The sequence below is a fragment of the Symphalangus syndactylus genome, chromosome 13 (assembly GCF_028878055.3).
Source record: "Symphalangus syndactylus isolate Jambi chromosome 13, NHGRI_mSymSyn1-v2.1_pri, whole genome shotgun sequence".
Taxonomy (NCBI): Eukaryota; Metazoa; Chordata; class Mammalia; order Primates; family Hylobatidae; genus Symphalangus; species Symphalangus syndactylus.
In genome coordinates this window covers 84,822,464-84,842,074 of record NC_072435.2, presented here as the reverse complement: position 1 = coordinate 84,842,074, position 19,611 = coordinate 84,822,464, and the positions used below count along the sequence as shown (strand labels likewise).

At 35.8% G+C, this 19,611-nt stretch overlaps 1 protein-coding gene across 16 annotated transcripts in view; it reads left to right on the top strand.

Annotated features, from left to right (window-relative positions):
• ATP2B1 (ATPase plasma membrane Ca2+ transporting 1) overlaps positions 1–19,611 on the top strand; it is a 68,452-nt gene that overhangs the window by 41,710 nt on the left and 7,131 nt on the right. For 9 of the 16 annotated variants that reach the window (XM_063615144.1, XM_063615143.1, XM_063615149.1 and 6 more), the window contains 8 exons: positions 2,842–3,021; positions 3,720–3,807; positions 4,178–4,284; positions 9,838–10,029; positions 10,259–10,472; positions 10,923–11,134; positions 12,738–12,845; positions 14,876–15,058. In XM_063615144.1, the coding sequence (XP_063471214.1) occupies positions 2,842–3,021; positions 3,720–3,807; positions 4,178–4,284; positions 9,838–10,029; positions 10,259–10,472; positions 10,923–11,134; positions 12,738–12,845; positions 14,876–15,058 (1,284 nt within the window). Of the gene's footprint in view, positions 1–2,841; positions 3,022–3,719; positions 3,808–4,177; positions 4,285–9,837; positions 10,030–10,258; positions 10,473–10,922; positions 11,135–12,737; positions 12,846–14,875; positions 15,059–15,434; positions 15,589–19,611 lie in introns of all 16 variants that reach the window. The other 7 variants (XM_063615146.1, XM_063615154.1, XM_055237353.2 and 4 more) reach the window with 5 other exon arrangements.

The following is a 19,611-nucleotide window of genomic DNA, read 5'->3' as shown; positions in this document are numbered from 1 at the left end:
GTAATTACAGGCATGCACTACTGTGCCTGGCTTTTCAAAGTTCTATATATTGACTTACGGTTTAAACTTTAACATGAAATCAGGGTATCTGCAACTTTCATTCTTTGGAAGACAAATCAGTCTACTATCATGCTCTTGGCATTGCAGTTGATGGAGAGTTTTGTCTTTTTTAAAGCATGTAAATGACACTTGTTTTTCAGTATCACAGAATGAGATGGGTATTTATATACTAAATTGAGACGATGTAATATGAAACAGCTTTCTCTGAGTTTATTTTGTACAGTGCAGCTCTGGTGGAGGGATTCTTGAATAATTAGATGTCTAGAACAAATCCAGTTTTTATTACATATGTATAAGTACTTGGCCTTGCTTTAGTTTCTTATATGTTAATAGTAGAGATAGTTTGTGAGTTTTAAGCTGAAAGCATCTGATGATTAGTAGGCAGTTAATAAATGTTAGTGTGCCTTTCTTATGTATTATTTGCCACGTAGTTTTAACCTGAGACCAATTTCTCCCTTTTACTCATTGTTTCCCTGTCCAGATGATCCTGGGATACCACCTAATCAAGGACTGCTTAGATATAAAAATTTAAGATAGATTTTATCTCAAATGAGATAACAGGAGATATATACATTTATAAAACAGACAAGTGTTTTTAGTGTCAAATACTGATATTTTTGAAAAAATAATTTAAGCAGGCCCTGTCCTTTTGCTCATCACTCTGGCACTAGGACCTAAGCTCAGTGCCTGGCATTCAGTAAATATTAGTTTGAGTAAATGCATATGATGTCCCCCTCCAATGATTTGAATCACTAAGAGTTGACTGGGTAGAGGGAAATAACTTCTATGATATAAATCTTAAAACTTACAGATAAATATGTATTTAAATTGCAATTAATTACATTGCATACATGTTTTAAAACATGGTACCCTGAGTCGGGCATGGTGGCTCACACCTATAATCCCATTACTTTGGGAGGCTGAGGCAGATGGATCGCCTGAGCTCAGGAGTTCAAGACCAGCCTGGGCAACATGGTGAAACCCCATCTCTACCAAAAATACAAAAAATTAGCTGTGCATGGTGGCATGTACCTGTGATCCCAGCTACTCAGGAGGCTGAGGTGGGAGGATCACATGAGCCTGGGAGGCAGAGGTTGCAGTGAGTCAACATTGTACCCCTGCACTTTATCCTGGGTGATGGAGTGAGACCCATCTTAAAAAAAAAGTACCTTGTCTGGAATGTGCACCCCTTAGAAAATGTACCTTGCTATTATCCCAAAGATATTTAATTCAGCAGTTCAGTAAATACTTAGCTCCAGTTACATGCCTGGTGCTTATTTGTTAAATGAACAAAAGGTATACTAGGTATTGGTGATGCAAAGATAAGGTAAAGGTCCTATCTTCAAGAAGCTCATTGAAGATTCAGGTAAACAACAACTATAGTATGACTTAATGACCTGTAACAGAGGTATGTATAAGATGAAGGTGCAGTTTTGTCTAGGTACACCAAGAAAGCTCCAGATAACTTAGATTTACACTGGATTTAGGATAGACTTCACAAACAGCTAGGCTGCAGTCCAAAGTTAGCCTTCAGTCAAGTTATCTTTGTTGGGCGGGGGGAGTTAGAAACATTAAGTATGAAGAGATTACGCACAAATCTGTGTTTCTTTCTTTTGCAGTTACAAGTTCTGTTAACATTGGGCTCTCATTCCATCATGGCAGAAATAGGCTAGAGCTAAATAGCTCTTTCATTAGGCATTTGTCTCGGGAGTTTGTCATTTTCAGCATATTTTCTTCATGTATGTTACCTCCATGATCCTGTAGGCATTTTAATATGCAACCCCTGCTCCAGTAGGATCCATGTGGATTTTCTTGTTATAGAAAAGCAGGAAAAGATTTTCTAGGTGAAAGGAACTGTAGTAGCACAGGCACAAACAGTGATTCTGTTATACTGAGAACTTTGTGGTTTGTGTATAACAGCTGAGGAATCAGCATATATTTTAAGAAAGGGTATTTCTGTTTAAAAAATAAAATAAAAAACTCTACCAAGTATATCATATGTTTTAAAGGAGGAACAAACTTAAAGGCAGGGTACCAATTAAAAAGCCATTGCAGTAGGTTGGGCAACAAGCAACAGAGACATGATGCAGGGCAAGTTTGAGGTAGAATCCACAGGATTTACTGGCTTCTAAGGATGTAGGATAAGAGAGCTGGAAGAAGAGGTACAGGTGACTCTTAGGTTTCTGCTAGATAGGTAAAGGAAACATGGTTTCACTTTTAGACACCTGCATCGATATCCACCTTTCAGGTGGAACTATGAATCCTTTTATGGTGAGGTAGGGGCAGGATGTGGATTCTAAAGTCATTAGAATATGATGGAATTAGATGGAAATCGAAGGTATGGGAGTAGGTAAGGTAACACCTTAAAAGATATGGATTGTGAGCCACCCTTAACCCTAAACGAAGAATACCGACATTTTACTCTGGTGTAATCTGGGTAGTAAAACCAGAAAGGTAGAAAGCCAACCAGAAAAGATTGCCTAATGGTTGCCGGGGGAAAGGGTGCTTTAAAAAGCCTTCTGTAAATAAATACTGCAAACAAATTAGTAGATGACAGCTGAAAATGAAGCCTGAGCTAAGTCTGGCAGTGGAATTGGAAAGAGATTATTGAAAATAGTGCAAGAAATGTTGAGTATTGGAAATGAAATCAATCATTATTAAGTCATTTTATCATTGTCATCATTTGGGAGACTATAAAGTAATCCAGTTGTGTGCAGTGAAATATTTTTCCCTCTAAAAATACCAAATTAACTTTGTAATTTTTTTTTTAATGTAAACCAGGTGCCAGATGCAATTAAAAAGTGTCAGAGGGCTGGAATTACTGTGCGGATGGTCACTGGTGATAATATTAATACTGCTCGGGCCATTGCTACCAAATGTGGTATTTTACATCCTGGGGAAGATTTTCTGTGCCTAGAAGGTAAAGATTTTAACAGAAGAATACGAAATGAAAAAGGAGAGGTAAAGATTCATTATATTTTGTTTTTGGTTGACAGATGTTTAATATATTAGGAATTTAATTCAACAAACACATATTGAATATGCACTATGTTAGGCACCATGCATGAAATAAATGCAGTCTATACCTTAGGAAGCAAAATACTAGTGTCCTAAGGGATAAAAGAGAGAAGTAATAAATTGGTACTAAAGAGAGTAAGCATTTCTTGCTATGAATGCTATATGAAAGTAGCGGCAGTGAATCTAGGCCAATTTCAGAAGTACAATATGTATAAGGGAGTAATGGGAGATGGGTTGGAAAGGCTGGTATGGAGCATATTTTAGGGAACCCCAAACTCTCTGAACTTCTTAATGCTAAATTAAGGAAGTTCTATTTTCATAGGCAGTGGGAGGATTTTTAAAATTTGGTCTTATAATGATATATAAAAAACAGTGGCTTTTAAACTTGAGTATGCATCAGAGTCACCTAGCAAGATTATTAAAACACAGATTGCTGGGCCTGCCCCACAGTATTCACTAAGATAGATCTGGGTCCATGCCCAAGATCTAACAAATTCCCAGGAGTTTCTAACAAGTTCCCAGGAGTTTCTGATAGTATTGTTCTGTGGACCACACTTTGAGAGCTACTGATAAATATGCCAGATAGCTCATTAGGATTTAAGAAACTATGGGCATATTTTAACTTTGATAAACACTTACAGATTGAGCAAGAGAGGATAGACAAGATTTGGCCAAAGCTTCGAGTACTTGCAAGATCATCTCCTACTGATAAGCATACACTGGTTAAAGGTAAGTAGATTTTTCAGTTATTTCACAATTTCTTAATACAGAAATGTGCTCTGCTTCCCAAAATAGTAATAGATACTGAATATTAGATTGAGTCATGGATATCATCTGTTTTAACAAAATCTAAATACATTTCCTTTGATACCTTAGGTAAATTGTGTTCTTAAGTGATTGTTTAAAACAGGATATTGCTCTGAATATACCCATAGTTTCTGAAGTAGGTTCTCACCCAACATCTAAGCAATTTCCATTTTTATGTTTGTTTATTTATTTTTAACCTTGAGTCTATAAAACTGACTAGTCAGGATATTCTTCAGAATCATCTTATTAAAGAGTAATGTTTTTACAACACAAATATTTGCTTGTATTTAAGGTATAATTGACAGCACTGTCTCAGACCAACGCCAGGTTGTAGCTGTAACTGGTGATGGTACAAATGATGGCCCAGCACTAAAGAAAGCAGATGTTGGATTTGCAATGGTAAGAATTTACTCATTCAAATATCCAAACGTAATTTACTGACTGGTTTATTTGTTTGTTTGTTGACTGAATTACTATGGATTTTAAACACTGTCCCTCAAGATTAGTTTGAGGGATAATTAATAAGCCTAAATTGGTTTAGAAGTCTAATTCGTTTATGCATTAGCTTTATTTGATGTCATGAAATCTGACTAGATTGTTTCTTTTGAACAATTTAATAATATTGTATGTTGGCTTTGTATTCTGTTAATTTTTTAATGTCTGTCAACTTACCTGAACCTTTTAATAACCCTTTTACACAGGACACAGGCTTAGAACAGTTGTGTGTATTTAAATTAAAAATATAATTGAAACTCTTCCATTCATCTACTCAGTTAATCTTCAGTTATTTAAACAGTAATTGAATACCATCTTTTATATATAATGTTTTTTGATTGAAAAATGTCTACCTACTTGTTTTCCCCAAAGTCCTCAATTTAAGTATTTTATTTTCTTTGAGTTTCATTTTTGTTTTTGGAAATAACTGGTTCATAATCACAATTCTCAAATCCAGAACTATCAGGAAACTGAAATTTTTAACCTAAATTTTGCAGCGGACTCATTTGATTGCAAAATTTGTTCTGAACTGATGTGAGGCTGTTATTTGTCCTACTTAGTGTGAATATTCATAGCCATTGTGGAGATTTTAATGTGATTTTTATGGGGTGCTAAGCTCTTTTGGGAAAATTGAGATATAAGGTTATGTGTCTCATTATCTTTCCAAACTATGAGAGACTGAATTCTGAATCACAATCTGGCCCTAAGGTTTTCAGATGAGAGATTGTTTTTGTGTACGAATGTTTATTTGCATAATTTGTCCCCCTGATATTTTGCTGCTAAAATGGAAATTTAGAAGATCTACCATGGTGGCAGCCTTTCAACAGGAGTGAGAGAGATGAGGAAAGGAAATTATGGGTAAATTTCCCTCAATCAAAAGCAGTGAATCCAAAGATCCCCCGCCCTACCCCATCCCAAATTTAAATGGTTGGCAGCTGCATTGGTAGGAGCTTCTGAAGACATGTGAAGCATAGCTGAAGAGGTCTATGGAATAATTAAGTGCTCTTCCTTTTGCTCTAGGCAAACAGGCTCATTCCCTTTAGGAACATAGGATCACTCACTGCTGCTCTTGAGCATTTAGCAGGATTCTTAGTGCTATTTACATTCTGACAGCTGACCAGAAAGGCAGTTATGTAAAATGAATTTTAAAATAAAAAAAGCTTTCTTCCCAAAACTTGAATGTAAGACAGATACAGTGGGCTTTAAATAAATACAGGTAAATATAATCAAACAAATACACAATACAGTGGCTGATTGGTTAGTGTTTTTTAAGCTCTTGACGGTTTTAGGCCCAGTTGTACCACTTTTTTTTTTTTTTTTTTTTTTTAATGATAACATCAAAAGTCTAAATTTAGTTCAAAAACAGGCTGGCCATGATGGCTCACGCCTATAATCCCAGCACTTTGGGAGGCTGAGGCGGGTGGATCACATAAGGTCAGGTGTTCAAGAACAGCCTGGCCAACATGGCAAAACCCCATCTCTACTTAAAAAAAAAAAAAAAAAAAAAAAAAATACAAAAATTATCTGGGTGTGGTGGTCACACCTGTAATCCCAGCTACTTGGAAGGCTGAGGCATGAGAATCACTTGAACCCAGGAGGCGCAGGCTGCAGTGAGCCAAGATGGCACCACTGCACTCCAGCCTAGGTGACAGAGCGAGACTGTCTCACATAATAAATTTAGTTTAAAAACATAGAGAAACTGTAAGTGCTTGGTAGCTTGGACTTGAAACTACTCTTGTTTAAGCTTGAATTTACTTTGATTTTGCATTTGTACAGTTAAAACTTAAAGACAAACGTATTGTCTTAGAGTTTTTTTTTTTAGTTACAAGAAATCACTGTTGATAATTTCTTTCTAAATGTATCCCCTATTTTTCAGGCAGATACAGCATTTTACAGCATACTTCCTTGATTTGTTGATCTATAGATAAAGTGTGTGTTCTGCTTGTACATTTGGCCCTTTGTATCCATGGATTCTGCATCCGCAGAATCAACCAACTGTGGATCGAAAATATTCAGGACAAAAATATGGATGGTTGCATCTGTAGTGAACATGTGCAGACTTTTTCTTGTCATGATTCCCTAAATAACATAGTATAATAATTATCTACATAGCAAGTTTTGGTCAAAGGAGAGAATCCTTGTCACATGATATTATTCTTGCCAAAAATTAGTTAACCATGTATAGACATACTGCTAACATCAAAGACTGAATGTCGTGGTGTAATCCAATAATCAAATACATCTATGGTAGTAAAACCTAAGGTAATTAAAATACTTTTATTTTAAATTTTATTTGGATTAATGCGGGACTCCAAATATTAAGAGACTGTGTTCAGTATTCCAGTCCAGAAACATTAGAAGTGAAGAGTTGCTGTCTCCTAAAAATTCACAGCACATGGAAATAATCACAGGACAGTGACAGGTGTCTCAGGCAGAAGTCTTTGACTCTGCCTGTAGAGACTGGGAAAGGTTTTCTGGAAGAGGTGCCAGTTTAGCTGAGGGAAGGAGATGAACCAAGAGGCCTTCATTCATCAGCAAATTATGTACAAGTTGTTCAATCTAACTAGAAGAGGTTGCGGTGCTGTAATGAGATACGAAGCTAGAAGAATTCACAGGGGGCCACATTAAAAAGGCCTTGAATGCCAAGATAAGGAATTTTGTTTCTCTTATCCTATAGATGAACATTTGCCAAGCCTACTTCTGATGAAGTAAGTTTAGAGAGACACTATGCGATATCATATGACTCCTAGAAGCTCATTTTTTAAAAGCAGTTTAACCTTTTGTGATTGAAAGTTTTCTAGACTTGTTTCATCATAGAACTAATTTTTATTTGAATACCAATTAACACCATAGAGTTATTTTTAGAAATTTAAGGATTTTGAGCAAGGGAATGGTGAGATTTGCATTTAAAATCCCATGGAGTTTAAGTATGTTAAATATATGGGACATTGGCCAGACATGGTGGCTCACACCTGTAATCCCAGCACTTTGGGAGGCCAAGGCGGGTGGATCTCTTGAGGTCAGGAGTTCAAGACCAGCCTTGCCAACATGGTAAAACCCTGTCTCTACTAAAAATACAAAATAGTGGGTGTGGTGATGTGTGCCTGTAATCTCAGCTACTCCAGAGGCTGAGGCAGGAAAATGGTGTGAACCCAGAAGGCAGAGCTTGCAGTGAGCCAAGATCGCACTACTGCACTCCAGCCTGGGCAACAGAGCAAGACTCTGTCTCAAAAAAAAAAAAGTGGGACATTAAAAGTAAAATATTCACATTGGGAGCTGCAGACTAAGATTCTAAAATAAGATTATTTCTTCATTGAGTATTTTGAGAAAGATTTCATCTGAACTTCGTGTTTATCAAAACAATGTATGCGTAGCATTTAAAAGGTCAAGTAGTTCTATAAGACCTAATACCAAGTCCCCTGCCACATACCAAATTTTTGGCTCCTAAAGGAAACTGTTTTAGCTGCTGCTTTTCCTTAGTTATGTACCTTTATATCTCTAAATCACATGATTCTGGGGCTTTTTGATTTTTTTAATATAAGGCTTTAACCACTGACTTTCATTAATGAAGATGAGGACTTAGTGCTTTCATAAGCATATAGACCACATTCAACCCATATACCTTCATGCTCACTACCTATCCCATCTGCCAGCAGTTATATCATAATTTAGATTCAATCAATATTCAGTCCTTACTGTGACTGTAAATGCTGTTTCAACCTAATCTATGTGGTCTACTGTAATTACTTTTCCTTCCTTACACAACTTTTTATGTTCCCTATAATTTGTTGTCTTTTACTTGCTTGCTTTTAATTTTTATTTGGTTTGTTTGAATTTTTTTGGCTTAGTTTTTTTATGTACTTAACTAATTCATCCCCGAATTCTCTGTTCCATACATCAGAGACCTTTAGCACTCTTACCAGTTTTAGTTTCTAACAGATACGTCTCTCAGGATCTTTCAGTGTGCTTTAATCTGCACTCGCTGTTTGCTAGCCTTGCTGCACAGCTCTCTTCTTGGTCTCCATACCTGAGGATTTTCTTTATCTCTCCTTTGTGTTGGATCTTGTACTTCATGAATTCGGTGGCATCATCTTTGGTTTACTCCCTTATCTGGTGGAGTCATCTCCTCCAGCTGCTTCCTGAGAAAGGGTTTGTCTTAGTCCATTTTGTATTGTGGTAACAGAATATCTAAGACTTAATAATTCATGAACAATGAAAGTTTATTTGACTTGAGGTTCTGGAAGTGAGTAAATCCAAGAGCCAGGGTGCCAGCATCTGGTGGGGGCCTTCATGCTGTGTCATGGGAGAAGGGCAAGAGAACACCGCAAGTGAGCACAAAAGCAAGAGGGGGTCAAACTCACCTTTATAACGATGTCACTCTTGATAATGAAACCACTCCCAAAATAATGACATTAATCCATACATGAGGGCAGAGCCTTAATCATGATATCACCTCTGAGTTTCCATGTCTGCACTTGGTTGATTGGAGATTATGTTTCCAACACATGAATTTGGGGAATGCTTTCAGCTGATGGCAAGGTTCATGAGGTTAAGCTTTTTGATAATTTTTTAGTGAATCCTACTCCCTTCTAATTACTGCCTTATCTCTCTGCAAAGATAAACCAGTATCCTGAAGATTATTCCTTTTGCCTGTTTTTGAACTTTGTACAGAAGAATCATACATTATGTGTTGAGTTCATCTTCTTTATTCAGCATTATGTTTGTGAGGTCATTTATGTTAATATAGTTGTAGTTCACTCATTTTATTAATCCACAATTTATTAATTACCCCATTCTCCTGTTGATGACATTGTTATTAGTTTGAAGCTTCTAAATGTGTCTTCAGTAGACTTTCAAGAGATCTTCCTTTTTTTATTCCTACCTTCACCCCTACTTCCAGTGCCACGTAAATCTGCCAAGTCCGGAGCTGACAGGAGGGTTCTGTTGTCGGGGGGGAAAGGGGGCTACTTCTACTTTCTCTACCCTTGGATTAGGATTCAGCTTTCTTGTGTCTGCTGAGTTACTTACCATTCGGCTATCTGCTTTCTAGCCTCTAAGGTTTTATGGGTTTTTTTTTTTTTTTTTTTTTTTGGTAGAATCTCCTTGTCCTCTAACTTTGTCTTCATAGAGTTTGTTTGCTTTTTATTAAAAGAGTTTTTTTTTTGCTTTTTGTCTGGCTTTTGGAAGGAACTTAGGTAATGTCTTTATTCATTCCTCCATTTTTAACCCAACTTGAACCTTATTTTTAATACATCATTCTTTGTTTGATTTCTGCTAAACCAGAATGTCTTTCCTAGTAATATCTTAGAATAACTCTGTTACCTTCTTTTAGTGTAAATTTAAGTAATATTTATTAGGTATAATGGTAAACTTTTTGTTTATTAAATGTGTATTTTTTGACTATTCAAAAGTTATACTTAAAACATTTAGTCTAATTCACAAAATTTTTTTTAATAGGGTATTGCTGGAACTGATGTAGCTAAAGAAGCATCCGATATTATTCTCACAGATGACAACTTTACAAGCATTGTTAAAGCAGTTATGTGGGGACGAAACGTCTATGACAGCATCTCAAAATTCCTTCAGTTCCAACTTACTGTTAATGTAGTAGCAGTGATTGTTGCTTTTACGGGCGCCTGCATTACTCAAGTAGGTGATGACTTGTCTATCAAAACTTGTTTACTTTAAATTAAAAAAGTATATTAAATGCCTTTTAAAAAATACTTAATATTTAAGCTGAAGCTTAATATTTTAGGTTAGTTGATATAAAAATATAATCCTGTTCTGTTTCTCAAGTTTTTAAACCCTAAAGGCTTCCTGAGAATTGCTGAGCCCCTGAGTAGTTGTGAATGTCTATTAGGAAACATATCTTTTCTAGGACTCACCGCTTAAGGCTGTGCAGATGCTGTGGGTAAACCTCATAATGGATACACTCGCTTCCCTGGCTCTGGCAACGGAACCACCCACTGAATCTCTCTTGCTTCGGAAACCTTATGGTAGAAATAAGCCTCTCATCTCACGTACAATGATGAAGAATATTTTGGGTCATGCATTCTATCAACTTGTAGTAGTCTTTACACTCTTATTTGCTGGTAAGAATTCAGTGTCTAATAAAGCTTCAGTTAATTGTTTCTCTTCCAAGCTAATCATCCAAGATGTTATAATGTTATAAATTTTCAAGAGCCTAAATTCTATTCCTGACTTCCCATTTATCTTTAATTTCTTCTTAATCAGTGAGTGCTTAGTAAATTTGGGGAGACAGTAAGCTAGATAGTAGGGGAGAATAAAGAGTCCTGATGTCTTATCCTGGCTCTCCACTAATTTAGATATGTGATCCTGAGATTATCACCATAGTTTTGGGAGCTTCTGTTTCCTTGTCTATAAACAAGAGAGTTGTACTAGATAATCCCAGGTTTCTTCCAGCTCCTTCCATGCTGCCATTTCAGATCAAATAAAAGGTCTAGCTAAGTTTTAATTTGTATACCTCCTTGAAATCTTATTTGGTATGATAATTACAAAATAGTCATTTTTCATTCTTTCAGGAGAAAAGTTTTTTGACATTGATAGTGGAAGAAATGCTCCTTTGCATGCTCCTCCTTCAGAACATTATACTATTGTTTTTAATACCTTTGTGCTGATGCAACTTTTCAACGAAATAAATGCCCGGAAAATTCATGGTGAAAGAAATGTATTTGAAGGAATCTTTAACAATGCCATCTTCTGCACAATTGTTTTAGGCACTTTTGTGGTACAGGTGGGTAATTGGAAAAGATAGTTTCAAATTTGCCTGTTAAATGGGAGACATTAGGTAAACAGCTTGTTCTAGCAATCACTTGTGTGGAACATGTGTGGAACTACTGCCTTGGTGACATATATAGTATCATGGTGATTTAAGGTATATGTTAAAGAATATGGGAACTGAATCTCCTGTTCTCAGAAGTAAATGCCACAACCAGCTAGACAAACAGTTTTATTTCTTCCAACTATAAAGTGAAAGATATTATTTCTTAGGAAACAAAGTCAGCCAATCACATTAATTGTTTCCCAGCATTTTAGTATTCTTTTTACATCCCACATTATACCAAAAAAAAGATCAGGTTTAAATTTTAAAAAAAATTAAGACCACTTGTACAATACATATTGAACTGTTTTCATGCTCGTTGTTTTCTTGATTTATAAAAGAAAATTACTTCAGTTTTATATCTCTACTAAAATCCAGACCTGATTGTCAAGTCAGTTGTAATCTAATTGGGCTACTAACAAAGCAGTTGGAAATCTATCTGTACAAGTGCACAAATTAACTTAAAAAATAGTGGAACCAAGAAGTAAAAATCACTTGAATTTGAATAAAGTAGAGCTAAAAAGAAAGGAATTGTAACTTTAAGGTTTTAAAATGTTAACTACCAAAATTATTTTTGATTTTAATATTTGGGAACTACTTAACGCCATATCAAAGAGAGGCCTGTCAGACTCACAGGAGGGTGAATATTGTTAATTGATTCTTTTTTAAAAAATTATTTATTATTTAATTAAGATGGGGTCTTGCTATGTTGCCTAGGCTGGTCTTGAACTCCTGGGCTCAAGCAATCCTCTCACCTCAGCCTCCAAAAGTGCTAGAATTACAGGTATGAGTCACCACACCCAACCCCAGTTAATTCTTAATATTTCCGTGCACACTATTTTAGGCCTTTTAGAATAACAAGCAAAACATAAGCACTGTATTATGAATTTTTTATATTCATCATCAGACCTCACTCTTTTCATAAAGGAGAGCAAATCTGAGTTAGCCCATATTTCATAGAACTTTCCAAGTTGCCTTTCTTCTCTTACAGTCTGTTTGTATTTATTTTAGTATGTCTAAATGTTAACTAGAAATAAACAGCTATGTGGAATTTTTTTAATATTGCGTATTTTTCCAGTAGCGTACAGTCTTTTCTACAAAAGAGTACTATATTTTGAGAAAGGCATAAATTATTTGAAGAATTGTACTAAATACAGGGGAATGTAGTTGCTTGGGGTTATATTGGAAACAGTATAAGTCATTCTTCTTGGTCATAAGAATTTTACTTTTTAGTAAGCGTAATTTAAACATGAAATACGCATGCATTAAAAACATTGGGCAGAGATTTTACTTTATTTCAGTTGTCTTTTTTTTTTTTAAGAGGGAAAGTGGACTGGAGGGGAAAGAGGAAAGATCTATTTCAGTTGTCTTATTTTCAGTTGTGACTAATGTAATACAATTCATCAGAATAGTGGTTGTTCACCTTGTTTTAGAGGACATAAATTTGATATTTTTTTAAGTATATGAATTTTAAAATTTAAGATTTAAGTAAATTTACTCTTGATTATTCCTCCAGATAATAATTGTGCAGTTTGGTGGAAAACCTTTCAGTTGTTCAGAACTTTCAATAGAACAGTGGCTATGGTCAATATTCCTAGGAATGGGAACATTACTCTGGGGCCAGGTAAAAATTTCATCAGTTTTTGTTTAAACCTAAAGTGATTTTTTTTTTAATTTCTAGTGTATATTTTCTTTAACAGTTTCATTACTTGATTCTAAATCGTTAATGTGGTGAGTAAAGAGAGGGGATTCAAAGATAAGTTTTTTTAATGTATTAGTTCCAGTATGTCACTTGTTCATTATGATTATGCCTGTACTATAAAATACTATCCTAACTTTTTATGTAGTTTTTTTAACTTGTTTTTTAGAAGAAGTTTTGTAGCGGTTGTTAAAAATGATGTATTTATAACTGCTTAGGATGCTAATATCTGTATCTTTTACTCTGTAACCTATTTTTACATTTTCAGAAAAAAATTTTTTACAAAAATGTAAAAAATACATGGCCGGGTGCGGTGGCTCACGCCTGTAATCCCAGCACTTTGGGAGGCCAAGGCGGGCGGATCACCTGAGGTAAGGAGTTCGAGACCAGCCTGGCCAACATGGTGAAACCCCGTCTCTACTAAAAGTACAAAAATTAGCTGGGCATGGTGGCAGACACCTATAATCCCAGCTACTTGGGAGGCTGAGGCAGGAGAATCGCTTGAACTCAGGAGGCGGAGGTTGCAGTGATCCAAAATCGTGCCATTGCACTCCAGCCTGGGAGAGAAGAGCGAGACTTCATCTCAAAAAAAAAAAAAAAAAAAAATACATTGTCATTTTGTTCTGTAATTTAATCCAGCATGCAGCATAGGAAAAACTGACCTTAGAGAATGTTTTTATAAAAGTAATGTTACCTGGAAAAAGGGGTCACAAAATGATGTTTTAGATTTGAATTGAATAGCTTTAACAGTGTATATATAAAATAAAGTGCCTGAAATAAGAGATATACCTCATATTTACTATAGGCAGCTTACTTGCAAATGCATGTCATTTTTTAAATGTGACATGATTTATGCATTCTTCATTTTAAGCCCATTACTATAAAACTAAGTTATAGAAAATCTATACTAACATTTTCGTAGATGAAGGTTAATATATATTATGGCATATAATTTGCATGAGCTAATTTATTGTCATTCTGCAAATCAGTGAAACCAGACTTTCAGGTTTTCCTTAAATTTAGCCCAATCTTTACATCTTTCTATCTCTTCTTTTTCTTGACTGTGTTTCTAGATTCTGAGGTTTCTTTTCTTATCTATTTTGAGTACCTCATTAATAGAGATCATCTTTTAAGTAAGACCCATACTAAGTGTCCCATGGCAGAACAAGCACTGTCTTTGGTGGTCAGGAGACCTAGCTTCCTAGTCACTCCATGAACAAGTCACTTTTTGTGCCTTGAAGCCTATTTCACCTTGGTGAAATGAGGTGGGTGTACTAGAAGTTCTTCAAGCAGAATTCTGTAGCTGACTACGTGCTTGTTTCTCCCTGATAAACCCAACTGCTGCCTTAGAGAATGGATGTTAACACATAAGCTAATATATGTGTATTGGTGTTTCTTGTATCCTTTGTGTTTTCTAGGGCATCTGTTTTTGTTTGGCGTCATCAATCAGTACTAATCTAATTTTAAACTGTTGCATTTTAAAAAAAATACTTAATCAACAAAACTATTTTCAGTGTAACCTTAATGATTTTTTTAAAAATTTTATACATTTTTTCTCATTGAACTCTGACAGCATTAATGAAATGTAAGCATGTTTTGCATCTAGTAAGACCACCTGCCATTTTCATTGTATTCGAAATAAATAGGACTTTTTAAGTAAAAAAGAGCATGGTTTTACAATGTACTGTCTTGAATGTCCTGATGAAAATATGAAAAATGTAATCAGGTTAATTTCCATTTAGGAAAACTTTTTATCCCTCAAACTCAAATCTTTTGTTTAGCTAAGAGAAGAATGTATTTTGCTCTGGGAGAGAGACTAATCAACAGGATCCCATTACTTCATTGGTAAAGATAGTCGGATACTGTCACCACTTTTAATACCTTTAGTATTACAGTTGATTAGCTTACCTTTACTTGATATGATTTATTTCTAAGTTCATTCCCCTGTGTTGTAGCTTATTTCAACAATTCCAACTAGCCGTTTAAAATTCCTCAAAGAAGCTGGTCATGGAACACAAAAGGAAGAAATACCTGAGGAGGAACTAGCAGAGGACGTTGAAGAGATTGATCACGCTGAAAGGGAGTTGCGGCGTGGCCAAATCTTGTGGTTTAGAGGTCTGAACAGAATCCAAACACAGGTATGGGCCTGGTAGAGAGGTAGGAGAGATGATGGGAGCCAGGGCTTTTTTGACCTTGGGAGGAGGTTCGAGTGTGCTCCTTAAACTTCCTCTCTAGCCTTCCCAACCCACAAATTGTATTCTCTTGAAAAGTAATACTGATGCCTGGAATGAGTGAGACTTTTAACTGATTATGAAAGAATGTGTCTATATGCCCCTAAGCTCCTTTTTTCCTAGCTCCCCCACCCCCCCCACTTCATCTCAAAATGCTATTCTTGCCTATATGCTGTGTAAAAAGTGCCTTTTTCTTTTTATATGTTGATAGATGGAATGGTCCTTTCTCTTGTTCTCTCTCTCTCTTGCTGAGCAAGCTGTCACAATCTCTGATTCCTTGCAGATGGATGTAGTGAATGCTTTCCAGAGTGGAAGTTCCATTCAGGGGGCTCTAAGGCGGCAACCCTCCATCGCCAGCCAGCATCATGATGTAACAAATATTTCTACCCCTACACATGTAGTGTTTTCCTCTTCTACTGCTTCTACTACTGTGGGGTGTGAGTGTGTGTTCCTAAGTGCATGAAATTAACATTTCCTACTTCACACACCTAACGTTTCTCATTTTCTCCTTAATGTTTGAATTCATTGTTCAGGCTTTTTCATAAAGCTTTCTTTTCGTAAAGTGGATTGAGACCTCAAAGTGTTGTCGTTGTTGTTTTATTTCTTAGAGGGCTAGATAACAGGTGGAACAATTGCAACCAAAGATTAGATGCAATCTGTGAGCTTGTCTCTGCTAACTCTGATAGTTAATATGGGGAATAAAACTGTAGCTTAGAACTTGTGAAACTACTATAAATTTTTGAGTATATGCCTTTAAACATGTTTATATTGCATGTTTCCTAAAAGCATGTGATTTGAAACTCATCTAACAGAACCAGGAAATTACATTTTCAAAGCTAAGAATAAACTTAGCATTTTGACTTTTGTCTGATTTGGAAAGTAAGTTAGTAGCCTGAAGACAAGTGTTCAGTATGTATAGCCAGTTGCTTGCCTTCTTAACCTGAACTTTGCCTTGCTTTGAATTTTTTTTTTTTTTTTTTTTTTTTTGGTTTTTTGCTTGTGGGGTGGTTTCAGGGGAAATCACTGTGTAAATTTAAAAAGTTTCTGTGGTATTTATGGTTTGGGGTGGTTTTTTTTCCATTTGTATAGTCAATTTAGTTAAAAATTACATCATAGATAAGAAATGTTCTGTTAAGTTTCAGTAGAAGTAGGAAAAGTATACTATTGATTAATTGTTGAACCAATAAATGTTGTAATTTTCAATAATTGACTAAAATAACATTTTCTTTCAGGTTTTTAGTAAATAGCAAACTTTCTAAAAGCCTTACAAGCTATAAATCTTACTGAGAATTCATGGTGCATTCTCAATATATTGGAGGCATTAAAGATGTAAACCCAACCTCACCCCAAAAATTTACGGAGATACCTAAGGTTAGCCTTGAAGTAGACAGAGGCCTATCTTTTCCATTTGGTCTCCAGCCAGCAAAGGACTAGAGGAACCTTGAGAAGCTGCAGAGAGGATGAATTAAGGTAGAAAACAGTGCAGACTTTCCATTTAATGCCTGTTTGTTCCCTATTTACTTAAGTATATTTTCATTTGATATTTTTAAAAATAGTGAAACAGGCACAGTAAGAACTATCCCTGTTTTACAGGTGTGAAAACTGCCTTAGAGTTTAAATAACTTGTCTACGGCTAATAAGCAGAGGCTGCATGATGTAAAGCAAAGTGTTCCAAGTGACTCTCTAACATTAAGATATTAAATTTACATACAGGGACAGCTAGAACTCTTCCTTTTAAAAACTACCTACCTGAATAAAATGGTAACCATAAATTGCCTGGCCTTATGCCTGATAAAAATGCCTCTTCCTCCCTGTATCTATGGATTTCAAACTATGCCTCTCTCTCTAGAGCTCCTTACCACCTAGCCCTAGATGGTAAATGTTCCACAAGCCTTTATGGAAGGCCTACCATATGTCAGAACTATGCTGGAACCTCCAGAACCTGCAGCCTAGTAAAGGACAAAAACAAATCATTGGAAATTTCTACATGGCAGTAAAACACAAACTGTCTTAACAGGGTCCTTAGGCTAAACCCTGGAAAGTCAAGAAAAATTGCCTGAAGGAGGTGACTGCCAAGATGACCCTTGACAGAATTCACCAAATGAGGCCTCAGTGATTATAATCCGGTACTAAAAGAGGAATAAACTAAGGGATTAATAATAGTCTGGTACTGAAAGAGTAATAAACTAAGGGAAGCTGAAATGGAAAGTAAGCATCTGTTTATACCCCACAAGAAGGAGCCAAACTAAGACTGTATCCTGATAGACCCCCTTCCCTCAAAATTTTAAATTTGAAAAATTCAAACCGACAGACAAGTTGAAAAATTAATACATGAAAATCTTTCACCTGGATTTACCACTTAATATTTTATGACACTACTTTATCTGTATATTAATATAACTTTTTTTCTGAGCCGTTTGAAAATGGCAGATACCACAGTGTTTTATCCCTAAATACTTCAGCATGTACCTAAGAATTCCCATATATAATCATACTTTATTGTCCAAGAAATTTAACATTCATACCATATTATCTAACAGACAGTTAGTATTCAGATTTCTCTAGATGTCCCCAAAATTTCCTTTATAGCTTTTTTAATCCAAGAAATAATTATTGATAGTATGTGTGTTATGAGTCTAGTCTCCAACCTATATTCATTCCCTGCCTTTATTTTTTATGACATTGACTTATGAAAAATCCAGGTGAATTGTCTTATGAAGAGTTCTGCATTCCAGATTTGTCTGATTGATTCCTACTGATTAGATTAGCTTCATATTAAACTTTTTCGACAAGTTTATCTCATGGGTAATGTGTATCCCATTTGTTTTTATTTACCAATATTTTAAGTAATTGTTTTTTTCATTTGGAGGGATATCAGACGGCTTTAGGTATACTATACTTATATTTCTCAGTCTGATTGTGTTCCAAGCTTTATATTAAATATCAAAGCAATCGTAAACTGTTCTAAGACAGGCAGGCAGACACATATATGCACACACCTCTGCACATCCACCCCAGGCTCTTTTTTTCTGATGCACGGTTACATATGAAACCTCTGAGTTTCTGGGCCCATGTGGCTAGGGGAGCTGATACTTCAGGGAAGTAAAGGTGCACTTAAGAGAGTGGCAAAGGAAGGTTTGTGTTGTTGCTTTATCAAAGTTTGAGATGTTTACTTCTTTATGCTATGTCCTATGTTCTTGGAGTTATCCAAGGACTAAATCATATCTCGTTAATACAGTTGTCATTATACACCAAGAGTTGCAGTAATTATGTTGCTGTTACCATAAACATCTTTCAACCTGGCTGGTGGAGCATTGTCTTAGGTGGTACAGAACATCAGCCAAAATATAGAATTATGTTAATATATTTAATGAAAGATTTCATTTTATCACTGTGTTTCTGCCCTAATATGAAATAGTTTTAGAACTACCTATGGGTGTCAAATTTCTTTAACCCTTATTGGGTGACCTTGCTTAGCTAAAATAGAAGAAATAATCCATTTCGACTTTGTCAAATGCTAGACTCAAACATCTCTGAAGAGACCTTTTTCCCTTCATTTATTAGTCAGATCTTCACTCTTAACAGGTCTCTAGAGAAAACATTCTGTAGTTTTTTTCTGTTTATAAAGTATATCATTCTAACACCCGTTTTTGCCATTAGTAGATTTTTTTTTCCTGAATAAATAAATACACATTTCTGGAAATGAGAAATTGAGAGAAAATTTGGTTTTCTAGGTGAAGGATCAGCAAACCACAGCTTATGGGCCAAATCTAGCCTGTTGCCTATTTTTGGAAATAAGTTGTTATTGGAATGGAGCATTGCCCATTCATTTAAGTATTACCTGTGGCAGATTTTTCACTATAAGGGCAGAGTTGTATAATTATGACAGACTGTATGACTCACAAAATCGGCCGGGCGCGGTGGCTCACGCTTGTAATCCCAGCACTTTGGGAGGCCGAGGCGGGCGGATCACGAGGTCAGGAGATCGAGACCACGGTGATAACCCCGTCTCTACTAAAAATACAAAAAAAAATTAGCCGGGCGTGGTGGCGGGCCCCTGTAGTCCCAGCTACTCGGAGAGGCTGAGGCAGGAGAATGGCGTGAACCCGGGAGGCGGAGCTTGCAGTGAGCCGAGATTGCGCCACTGCACTCCAGCCTGGGCGACAGAGCGAGACTCCGTCTCAAAAAAAAAAAAAAAAAAAAAAAAACCTAAAATATTTTACTGTCTGGCACTTCACAGAAAAAGTTTACCAACCCCTGTTCCAGATAGATAAGAACATTACACCGGTGGGTCTCCTTTTGAGAAAATTTAATATGCAAGTACCCAACTTTGGAAAACAATCGTAGAATTTTGTTTCTAGTTGCAAAGTATCTTTTACTGTACCATTGCAATTCTTTAAGTTAGTGCACATAGAAAAGTAGTAATGAAAACAAATTTCAGAAGTGGGCAATTTGTTGTA